Here is an 11,960-nt window from a genome sequence, read left to right as displayed (position 1 = left end):
CCCCCCTCACCTCCTCGGCCTGCTCTACGACACGCAAGCGCGCAAGGGGGCCGCCATCATCGGGGGACTGTGGGAGGGAGGGGCCGACTTGGTCCCGTCATAAAAGAAGAGCTTAGGGAGGGGGGGGGGCGCAAGGGCCTTACAGCCTCGCTTACAGCAGCTTCCAACGACACGTGCAGGGGGAGAGAAAGGCTTTCAGCGGCTGCGACACGGCCAGCAGCCGGAGTCATCAAATACAAAAGCCACTCCACTTCTCTTCTCCCCCATTGGGGCCCTGCTCTCGGCCCTGCTGCCTGCCTGGCTCTCAGCCGTGAAACAAAGGCGGAGGACGCAAACACGGCAAGCAGGCGCGACGTGATTGAGTCGGTAGAGCTGCGGTGCGGGCCTGCGGGCCTGGCAACAGCACGAGCGGGAGCGTACACTGTGAATCTGGGGTGTCTATGTCGACTATCTGGTGGACACCTTAGGGATCGTCCAAAAAGTACGTGCGTTTTTCACAGGTTCATTCGTTCGGCAAATTATGAGAGCTCGGCGCCTGCGAGACTCCGGGTAGGCCCCCCCGCAGTACGCCCATGCTCTGCAGGCGAGATGTTGCCTACCTACCAGGCGTTAGGAGCACTTGTAGAGGCTGGACTTGGAAGGTTAGTAACGGTAAATTGCGGAAGTACTTTGTGGATGATCCCTTACGGTCTTCCGACCCGAAGTGTCCAGCAGATAGTCAACGTAAGTCGCCTTGTTTTGCGGGTCAGGCGACGGCTGGACACACCCAGGATTTACAGTGTAGGCAACAGGCAAGGCAGGAGCCGCTACATCCGGTGGATCGGTGGAGCCGGCCGTGCCGGGCCGGGACACACCTTCTCCTTCAGGTCTAGTAGAGAGACCTCTCACAGTCTGCGCGGCCAATCACACCGCTGCTCTAGTTATCAGTCGGCGAGCAAATCGCTGTACGACACCTGGACAAGAACACACACACACCTGGGCCCGCCGGGCCGGGCGGGCGCGAGGCGGCAGCGGGACCGCCATGTGGCCGCTGCTGGTGTGTCGGCGCAGCTCGCCGCCGCGTGTGGTGTGGGCGGGCGCGGGCAAAGGCGCGCAGACGGGCACGAGCCCGCCGCGCCGCGACCAGAAACTGCCAAGATGGACTGCACCGCAAACAGAACGTGCATGTCCGTCCGGCCATCGGTCCCTTCGTGTGGCTGCGGCGAGGTGCGGGGCGGAGTGGGTTGTCCGACTCACTTTGTCGCCCGGGAAGGAAGCCGGATGGGCCTCCTCGACGGCGACGTCAAAATACTGGGAAATCAAAAGGGCGCGGTCGCGGTGGGTACTGTACTCCGCCGAGTACTCGGCCCCGACCGCTCTACTCGGCGCGGGGCCGCTCCCCGCACCGCCCAGGCACCGCCCGCCCACTCGAGCCGCGCCAGCCGCGCCCAGCGGAGGGGACCGGAGGGGACGCCCACGACTCTCCGGGCGCTCTCCTCCGGGCCGCGCAGCGCTGCACCGGAGCGAACCCGTTCAGGGCAACACTGCTGAGAAGAGTTCGGACCGGGTGTACCTTTGAATGCGGGGTTGCATACTCGCCAGGGCTACGCGAGCCATAGCGCCCTGCGGTCGAAGGGAGTGAGGCAAATCCGCGCAACCTTTGAGTGCGCATTCACAGAAGACGCACGCGGTACACACAGTACACTACCCGCATCCTCTCACAACTTCTCCACTGACGCGACTCCGTCCTTGGCACTCAATTCAATTCTCGAATCTACTTCGCGTCCGTTTTGGACACATTTCGCGTTCGCCGTTTGGCCCGGCCCCGGCCGGCCGCTGCAGCTGCGCGGGCGACGCGGTCGCGTGGTGCCGTGCAGGCCGCTGCGGGTCATTCGCGGGTGCCCCTCACAGCTCCACATTAACGAGCGCGGACAAGCGCATTAAAAGTATTACTTCTTTTCTCTGGGCGGGCGGCGAGGGCTTGCGTGCCGTTGGCGGGCCCCACTAGGGGGCGCCATTAGCCCTCCAGGGGCAGGGCCGGCAGGGCCAGCAGGGCCAGCAGGGCGTGGCCCCGGTGCACGCCAATCAATGAGATGGCCACCGGGGCCGGCCCCGGGCCGGGACTGCGGCGAAGAACTCGCTCCGCCCACGGTCGGGCCAGCCGACTGAGGAGGGTGGCGGTTAGTTTACTTAGCGAGGTGGTGCAGAGATTCTCACACATCGCCAAAGAGTTTAGGTGGAAAAATTTTCAGCGAACACGAAAAGGACGGCATTGCGCGGTACAATATCCAGATCAGGCCCCTGCTCAGCCAAAATCCCGGTGCGATCGATGACCACTATATGCCGGGCGTTTTTTTAGCCCACCCTTCTGCTTTTAAAAAAGCATTAAAGCAGGCTTATGCAACCACTCTCGTGTCCGTCGTCTGAGCTAGAGGTCTACGAATTTCAGGGTATCTTAGGGGTCACCGAAACCGAGGAGCAAATCTTGAGGGTCGAAGGCCGAAGGCCAACCCACCCGTACCCGTAAGCCTTAGTTTACTCAAAAGCGGTCGGGCCGAACGGAGTTGCCGTCGGAGCGAAGAGCAGCTCGCAACTTCGTTTGGCGAAAAGGCGGGCCTAGCTTGTTGTCTTTGAATGCGAAGCTGCGGGGGGGGGGGGGACTAGTCAGAGAAGTTATGGCGCCTTGGGGTAGGCAAACCCACCGGCACCGGCGCATGCAACGACACACCCACCCAGGACATCATGCAATAAGATGCCGTGGGAAGTAAACCCAGTAAACCAAACCCGGCCGCACGAACACGTTGGGGTACAGTCTCAGCTCAAGAAGCGCAAGGCCGGCGTGCACCTCGTACAGACAGCGCCAGCAAGAAGCGCCGCCGCCGCCGCGAGGCGACGACGCGGAGAGCGCCGCGACGCCCGCCCGCCACGTGACGCCCTCCAGACCTGGGAGAGGGGGGGCGAGGCGTGGAGGGAGAGGGGCGGGGGGAGAGGGGGGTCCTGGGTAAACAGCAGCCACAGAGGGAACACACACCGGCCGTCTCGTTGGGTAAACACGGCGGAGCCTGGGCGCGGCGTCGGAGCGCAGCAGCCAGGCCAGCAGCAGCCCCGCAGCTGTCCAGGACCACATACCGCCCCGCTGCGCTCTCTGACGCCCTTCCCCGGGGAACTCCATAAAGACTCCTTCCGCTGCGCCTCTCCCCTGTTGTTCTTGCACCACCGGCCCCGCCCGCCGCCCCGCCGTCATTGGGCAACTGGAGCCGTCATAAATCCGCTATCGCCCGGGCAGCACTCGCGCCACTACAGGCGCTATCGCCTATCGCGGACCGCGTGCTCGGACCCAAAAGCAGTTTGTTGGTGTAAAGAATTTTCATTTAATTTCAAGAAATTTTCATAGCAGAAATCAAAGGAACGTTTTTCGTTAGGATGACGAAACGGTCCAACAGTCCAACGGTTTTTGGCAAATTAAATTTCATTGGTGTCGGCAACGTCAAAAATTCGTTGTTGGAAAGATAATGATTTCTGGGTGCGCGCGTTTCATCACTCTGTCAAAGAAAGCGAAGCGAAGCCTTCGCTGCCGCCCGCAGAGCTTACAGAGCGAGGGAGCCTGCTCCGAGAGCCAACGACCCCAGACGCCATGTGCACGGCTGGTGCAAGGCCAGCAGACACGCTTATCGGAGAGGGCCGCTGGGCTGGGACCGGCGGGCGGGGCGCGAGGACGAACCGTCGCGGGGCGGGGCAGGGCGGTCGATGTCCAGATCGCGGGGCTCGCGGCCGCGGTACCCCGTGCCCAGCCCATGTCTCACGGAGAGGATCTTGCGTCACGACCGCGTCATGACACGGGCGACTGGCGACTCATCGGAGCCGCTTCCTGCCGACTGATTGAGAAGAGCGTCTCCTCTCACCAGTCTAACGGCGGTGCTCCATGAGTGCGACAAGGACACAGATACAAAGCCGATATTCTGAATCAGCGGCTGAGGTGGCGCGTGGTTGCGGTGCGCGGGTGGAGACAGGTTTGGCCAGGCGCGGTTTTATGGGGGGGGGGGCCCCCCCCCCCCTTTCGTCTTCCTGGGGTGGGTAGGCAATTTTGTCCAATACACCCCCTGAAAGTAAGCAAACCACAAAAATCGCCCCCTCTGTCAATCAGACTTAAAACCGCGCCTGGGTTTGGCGCGGCGCGCGCGCTCGCGTTCGAATACCCATTTCCGCTGCGTCACCCGTTCAGAAATGAAATCTCGGTCGGTGGCCGACCCAGCCCAGTCCGCGCCGCGGCCGCGAGCGGGGCCAGCGCGGCCGCGGGACGGGAAGCGGGGCAGGGCGCCCGGCGCGTGGGCAGCGGCGGCAGCGGGCAGCGCGGCGGAGGGGCGGGGCGGGGCGGGGTACAGGTTGGCCACTAATACATGCAGGTGAGGGCGAGGATCTACGCAAGGCGAGGCGAGGCGCGGAGGGGGGCGGTGGGGCGGGGCATTGCGTGGGCACAACAGACCACACCGCGCCAGGCTGCGCCAGGCCTGGCCTCTGTAGTGCGGAGGCACAGAGCGACTCCTACTCCAACGCCGCCGTGCCCATCCCATCCTGCGGCGGCGGGACGCTCTTTGTCTCCGCATCGCCTAGATAGCCGCGCGCTCACCCCGCGGCGGGGCGGGGCCGGCGGGGCCGGCGCGGCGGTAGAGATAAGCCCCATCAGGCCGTGGGGGCGCAGGGGGGCGCAGGGGGGCGCAGGGGGGCGTGGCGGCCGGGGAGCGAGGGAAGCCGCGGCCAGCCGGCGAGACGCACGCCACCACGGGCCGCCGAGGAAGCGACGCTCAAAATAGCGCCTCGCTGAATCGGCTCTCGCGAGTGACTCGGTGCTGCTTGCTGTAGCGCCCTTCCCTTAGGGCGGGGTCGCGGTGGGGGCGGGACGGGGCGGGGAGGCCGGTTGGAGGTCGGTCGTGCACAGCGAAGCAGCGCGGCGCAAAGGGCACTGGGCCGAGGGAGAGGGAGAGGGCGAGCAAGGGGTGCGTCCGCCCCCCAAACCAACTGCACTCACTCCAGCCCGGCGAGGCGCAGAGATATCAATCAAAGGGCGACACAACGGGGGGAAGGCCCATTCATCGTGCTGCTCGCCCGGCCCCTGCCCGCTCCCGCCCCCTCTTGTCACCAGTGGAGTCCTACAGGATAGACTCGCGGCGCCGCGGTGCCCCGCCGCCGGCCCAGGGGAAGGGGAGGGAGGGGGGACTAAAGAAATGGGTGCAGACAGAAAAGGGGCGAGGTGGGGTGTGGATGGAGGGCGTCGCGGGGGTGAGCAGCGCCGCCACGGCCAAGCTGGACACGAGCCAGGGCGGCAGGCGCCGTGGGGGCGTGGACATCCCCGCGACGCATCGCGGCGCCCGCGCCCCACTGGAAGGCTGCACGCGGCCACATGCGTACTACAGGAGCTTTCAACCCCGCTGCCATGGAGCTGGAGTGGGGCATTCTCGGACGTCTGTGGACCTGTTTAAAGAATTCCCCACGTATTGACACTCTTGGAACATGAATTTTGGTATACTTTCTTACCATGAGTTACTCAGTGATAAGAGAAGTTCACAAAGATGCTGAAAATCAACTGGTAATGAGAGTGGAAAAGGGGGCGAATTAAGCATCCAGGTGTTCGCATGTCTACACCCCCAACAAAATTTTGTCATGAATGCAAATAATTAACGTATCTGATGTGAAGGATGTACTTAACTATAACCAAAAATAGTTTGCTATATAGATTTTTCTGATAAGTGTGAGAATTGTCTGCTTCTTAACATGCACCGACAAAACTATGAGATATCAGACAAAAAAAGTTTGGGAGATGTCTTGAAACTAAATCATAAAAAGCATACTAAGAATTTTATTTCTAGGTCCTAGCCTAATATGAAATAAGGAATTTGAACATAGGCAGAGGATAAATGAGGAAATATCTGTTTTGTTGAGCAGATGTGCCTCAGAGCTAGGTTATAGGGACGACTCAGACACATTTAAAAGGCCGTCTAAAAGATAAAATCGACCAAACTAGGTCCATTATAGTCAACGTGAGGCTCATCAAGTGTAACTCGGTTAGTGACACGAGTGAATATTGAAATTTTAAGAGTCTGTGGCAAGGAGCAGTATCCTATTACACACCCGTCGCACCCCTTCAGGTAATAACTGAATAGAATTCTTATCATAAGAATAAAATGATGTAAGACTCACCCTGTCTTTCGGCTATTTATCCTTAAGATCATATCCATTAATCACCAAACACACACTAATTCAACATAGCAAATCACAGTCCGATCATAACGCCGAAAAAGGCAAGTTCGACAACACCTTTCAAGCCGAGTTTCCTACGGCAACTGACATGACGTCATGTTTGTATCACCACTCACAACACGTTGTCTTTTTTCTACAGGGCGCACAAGGCTGGAAGTTTCTGCCAACATAGTTCTTTAAAGTCACAATGTTAACAAGCTACGTGAATGATTAAGAATCGACATTAGATCGTAAAATAAAATGATTACCTTCTCGTAAGGACACTTCAAAATTATTATGCTCTTATACGGCTGGCTTGCCTGCACGCTTACACCAGGGCGGCTTGTTGGTGTGTTGGTATCAGACTTATTCCTCAAATATTACGACGCGGTAAGTTCAAATCTGTTCAGGTTGCTTGCTTCGCTTAATCTTGAGAAAAGGTATGGGACTTATCCCATCCTATACGGAATGTACTTGTACAATCTGCCGAGTGTAGCAGAAAGCTCTCACAGCGTTCATAAAAGGATGAAGTAAAGTGACAGTGAGTCGGTGAGTGGATAGACAACATATTCGTTTTCTCTTTATTTGTTGTATTGCTGTACCACAAGTCAGTACACTGATTAAATTTTATTGAAATACAGAAAAAATTGGGAGTATGCTTCATATTGAACATCAATTTCCACTCGGTCTATGGAAATTCAGTAATACATACACATCCTTAAACCAAAAGAACAGCAAAAATATTTTGTTGAAGAGGAAAAATAGAGAGAACCCTGTAGGAAATTTACACACATCATTTAAGAATCAACTATAGTGTAAAGTTGATTGAAAAGTAATCTTTATATTACATAAATGAAAAGTAACAAAGCATTTAAACAGTAGTTGACACTTTAAGAAAAGATATACGTACTTGTGTTTATGCCATTTTTGAAACATCCACATGTTATCCTCACGTACAGACTTCCAGCAGTTTCAAATATGTGTGACAATTACATGCGAGCAGCTACACGTATTTCGGACGAGGCATTAATTTGGATCTTGGATATCAAAGGTGGCGAAAAGCAAATGTTGTGGTACCCTACTCGTGAGAAATTGTGTTGCACTATAGAATAGCACAAAATTTGCTCTCCTCCCTTTGTATCCGTAATGTGATAGGTCGCTCTACTATTGAGTTCTAAAGGAGTGATACAATAGAAATATTTGAAAGCAGACATTATGCTGAAGCAACACAGAATCAAGCACCTCCAAAATACTTTGATTCTCCATCACTGAACCATGATTGATCTCTAGAGAAGAGGGAAGCAGCATCTCAATATAAACGCGCTGTAATAATTAACAATTTTGAAACTCCCGATAAAAAAAACATGATGGAGACACAATGGACACAGAAACATGCAAAAGAACTTAGGGGGGGATTTACAATGTGAGTTGGCCTAATGTTGCAGAAGAGTCTTAGTAAATTTTAGTATCAATAACATTGAATGATATGACACACCTATAGAAGCACTACAGACACACTATTGAAAATCAGAAGGTTGCCTCTGATTAATAATTTACACTTGACTAGCACTTAACATTTCATCACTACCAAATACACATATTTTATAATTTACAAGACTTCTTAATCTTTGATTACTTTTAAGTTTCTCAACAAAATCATACATTTAAGTTTTCTAGATAGTTGTGTCAACAACATCAAAATGGCATTATGGTTATCTGTACAGAAATTTACATCCCCCTTAACTGTTTCCAACATCTTTCATGATTATTTGAAACTATAACTACATCACAGCCATTGCTTGTCTGATTGCTCATTGTTGCTTCTTTACCTTCGTTAAGCAATTCAGTAGCTCTACTGAAAGACATTAAATTAACTATAATTCCACCCAGAACAAAACCCTATTACAGCACGTTTCTGCCCTGGTGAGTTTACCTTCTACAGCACAGCAAATATAAAGAGCTTTAGAAAAAGTTGTGGTTGCAGGGAAGAATGAAAGAATCCATTCATAATCCACCTGCATAATAAATTTATTAGATGTTTGAATGAACTTCCCGGTTACGCAAAATAGGTTTGGTTTTCTCCCCTTTGACATTTGGAATGTTAATGTTTTTCTTTCCCATAAGATAAAATTGCAACCATTGGTCAAGAAAACAGTTAAAGGTGCATCTCGGATAGAAGTCAACTAGATTACTTTTCGATCTTCTACAAAAAGCCACACAAATTTGAAAAACACAGATAATCATTCACAGATACCTGCCACACAATAAGCAATGACAAAAATATGTTAAGAACAGAAAGTCATAGGCATATTTTGCTATTCTCTCTGTCTTTTTCCATTTTATATCTACTGTAAAATTCATTACAGATAGGGCAAAATTTTTAAGCTAAAAATATAAAAGCAACTTTTTGAGCCCATTTGAGTACAGCATTCACACAAATATAAAACCCTAAGGGGGGCTTGTATACTCAACTGACTTTTTCCAAATCAACCTTTTTTCCCCAGCTGAATTTGGGTCTCATATATGGGGGGGTTTTACGTTCAGGTGAATACGGTACATTTATAAGTTTTGCTGTTAATGCACCAGCAGTAATATGACAAAGGTATTAGATTTAACAGTTATTTCAGAACACATATAATGATATCTTATGATGTTGTGATTTTGGCCCATATACTTCACACATTATACTAAAAAGGTCTAAATTCTGAGCAGAGACAATAGCTTTGAGATTGAAATTTAAATAGGGAGCATCACTAAGCAAGCGTAAAAGAGCACCAAAAACACCCTATTTTGTTGAACTCAGTCAAAAAAATATATTCCAAAGTCTGGTATTTACACAATTTTGTACAGTCAAAGCATGAATAGACGATGTAAAATTAGAGAATCCTCCCTCTCTCTTCAGTGCTTTTGCTGAGGTAATGTCATGACATTTAAGAACTAATGGCACAATTGGTTAAACACATACATTTCAATGGTCAAATCACAATAGAAATGTCTCATCAAATTTATGATGCTATAGGGTCATTGTTGATTTGAGGACTTTTTATCACTGAGTTTTTAAGACCAAACCATTTGTGTATGATGGTGAAACTGATGTATCATTTTGGAAAACTTTCACCAGTTAACCCTCTTTTCTTTATATTTTAAAAATTGTTATTGATTTACACTCATGGTTTACCACAACAAATTAAAAGAACGAAAAGCTAAAGTTTTATGTGACAGTCCACAACATTATAAAATGAGGTTTTCCAACACTTAAAACCAGAAACACTGGCATAGAAGCAAAACACAGCATTTTAATTTCCCATAATTCAACTGTATGATGCAATTGCATTGAGTAGAAAGCAAATTAAAGCACAGAAATGAAAACTTAACACATGTGTCTATGTTTTAGAAGGGTATACAGCAAAATATGATGGAAAATGCAAAGCAGGACAATGGCAGAAGAGCTTCTCAACATTGTGATGCCAAGGACAGAAATGCCAAGGACTTATCAAAATGCACGCCTTGCACCATAGATCACAGAATCTGCAAATTATTGTTTTTTTTATTTTTTTCGTTTTTAAAGAGATTTGAGTTATGGAAAAACATTTTACCTCAATATTTTTAACATTCACACAAAAAATACTGCCACTCGCACTGCACTGCCCTGCACAATCAGTTTGGGCTGATCAAGATTAGACTTTTTGTAAAACACATCCAAGGTAAGATGGGTATAAAACTATTATGTTACTAACAGCAACTACAATGAAGAATAAATCTACCTATTTTCTATCACAGAAATCAAATCTCACCTTCAGGAAAAGAAAAAAAAAGAAACACGTTACAAACTTATATAGTTGAAAAAAAAAAACGAAAAAAAACAGGGAGCAGAATGAAAAATCTTCCCGCAAATGCAGGACAACTGTACCTCACAAATTATTGTTGCTTGCAGGTGGTAGTAATGATGGATTTCGATGAGACAATCTCACACATTCTATTCCAGGTACACAATGTAATATCTTCTCCCTAATTAAACCAACTCTTCCCTAACCCATCAAAATTTAACTATTTAAGTCACAAGGAGTGGTGATACTTACATTGCTTCCAAAAATGAAAAAAAAACAAAAAAACATTTAAATTATTGTCATGAATAAAAATCAAAACCAAATACAGCAATGTAGCGCATATTATTGAGTGGCACCCAAGTGGGACAAGAGCAAAAATTATGAAAATTACATCATACTATGACATACCGCTATGTTATCATGATACACTGAATACTTTTTTCAATCACTTTTTTATACCTCACTGGTGTGTTGTTTCTGATCTATAACTATTCAAATATAGACAAGGAAATTCCATATAACCATCATACAATCCCAATAACAAGATGCATTTGTTTTTGTGTCTTATTCATTTATATTATTTTTTTTTACCCAGTTTTTTTTTTCAATTAAACTTCCCTCTTTTAAAGTATAAAGAGGTAAGACAACAACGATAAGATTGATGTATTTTCCAATACCGTCACATGTAGTCGTAAATGTGAATAAAAGCCAAGATTATCATTGAAACAAAGAATGCTCAAGAGAAAACATATCTAACAGAGCACTTTGGGAGGGAACTGTACTGAGCCAGAACCTGAAACTATTCCATGATTCTCAATAGAATTTATATTCTATGTGCACCAATTGATAGATTAAAAAATACAATGCAAACATTGAGTTAATCTGAAAAGAAATCAACAGAGAAAAATAAAATTGACTGAAACAAAACCTTATGAGATACTTTGTATCAGTTCATCACAGGTCAAAGAAAAGAGAGACTACAAAATAATCAAAATTCAACTACAGGATAATATTAAAATAAATTATGCAGACTAAAGTAAAGTATCATGAGCTTATTGAAAGCTACACATTAACACAAATTATAAGCAAGTAGTTTTCCAGTGGACCCTGCTTGCTTGTAGCACTTCACAAATTAGCAAACTCTTCTTCAGATATCATTTCAAAGCCATCCGTATCTGAAAGAGAATCGTCTTCTTCAACTTCTTTCACAGTGGTAGAGCGTCCACTTTTCTTTGGAGCTGCACTACTAATAACTGATGATATGAGGCTTTGGCCCACCGAAGCAAGATTAAGTGCTCCTGCCGAGGAATACGAGAGGACAGCAGCTGCTGCATCAACTACAGCTCCACTAGAACTCTTGCGTGACGCACATTGCATTTTCTGTCATAAGTAAAATAAAAGGTAAATTTAAAAAGGAACAAACTAATCAATTGACAACTTGAAGACTACTCATACACCAATGTATGAGAAATTTGATAAAAGACAGTGTTTCGCACCTCCTCACTCCTTCTTGTTGATTGATTTTCTTCCTCTGACGAACTGTCTCCTTTGAAGTGACGGGTTTGGAAATGAATACCTGCACTTTCATTTTCTGGCAGAGAAATACTTTCATCACTGTCTGAGCTGTGTGGATCAATGTCAAGGGGCGATGAATTTTGGTTCTGTTTCTTAGACTGTCCAGCTACTTTGTTCCCAAGCTGAAAACAGTAAGAGAGAGAATTTAGTAGATTTGATGGTTTGAAATAACATTAGAGGTTTAAAGTTACTTCCACTTTGCAAAAAAAATTCTTACAGAAATTTCCAAACTGAAGTCAGTGCCATCAAGGCTTAAGTCTTCATGTGCAGGCATAGCTGTAATGCCACTGATAAAAGTAAGTGATGGCGCTGAAATTGAGGGTAAAATAAGAATAAAAACCAAGC

General features: G+C 48.5%; 2 protein-coding genes across 4 annotated transcripts in view; both read right to left on the bottom strand.

The window, feature by feature from the left end:
* Positions 1-6,342, bottom strand: part of LOC113208838 (integrin beta-PS) — a 15,339-nt gene extending 8,997 nt beyond the window's left edge. For 2 of the 3 annotated variants that reach the window (XM_052271591.1, XM_052271592.1), the window contains exon 1: positions 976-1,181. In XM_052271591.1, coding sequence (XP_052127551.1) covers positions 976-1,166 — 191 coding nt within the window. In that variant the 5' untranslated portion in view covers positions 1,167-1,181. Of the gene's footprint in view, positions 1-975; positions 1,182-6,174 lie in introns of those variants that run through there. The other variant, XM_026426047.2, reaches the window with a different exon arrangement.
* Positions 6,343-6,780: 438 nt separating this feature from the next.
* LOC113208841 (reticulophagy regulator 3) overlaps positions 6,781-11,960 on the bottom strand; it is a 16,467-nt gene continuing 11,287 nt past the window's right edge. Inside the window, exons 6-8 of the mRNA XM_026426052.2 lie at positions 11,833-11,924; positions 11,537-11,737; positions 6,781-11,420 (exon numbers count right to left, since the gene is read on the bottom strand). Of these exons, the coding sequence (XP_026281837.1) occupies positions 11,166-11,420; positions 11,537-11,737; positions 11,833-11,924 (548 nt within the window). The 3' untranslated portion in view covers positions 6,781-11,165. The remainder of the gene's footprint in view (positions 11,421-11,536; positions 11,738-11,832; positions 11,925-11,960) is intronic.

Source organism: Frankliniella occidentalis, unplaced genomic scaffold (genome assembly GCF_000697945.3).
Source record: "Frankliniella occidentalis isolate FOCC.00 unplaced genomic scaffold, Focc_3.1 Scaffold166, whole genome shotgun sequence".
NCBI lineage: Eukaryota > Metazoa > Arthropoda > Insecta > Thysanoptera > Thripidae > Frankliniella > Frankliniella occidentalis.
This window is presented reverse-complemented; position numbering and strand designations above follow the sequence as displayed.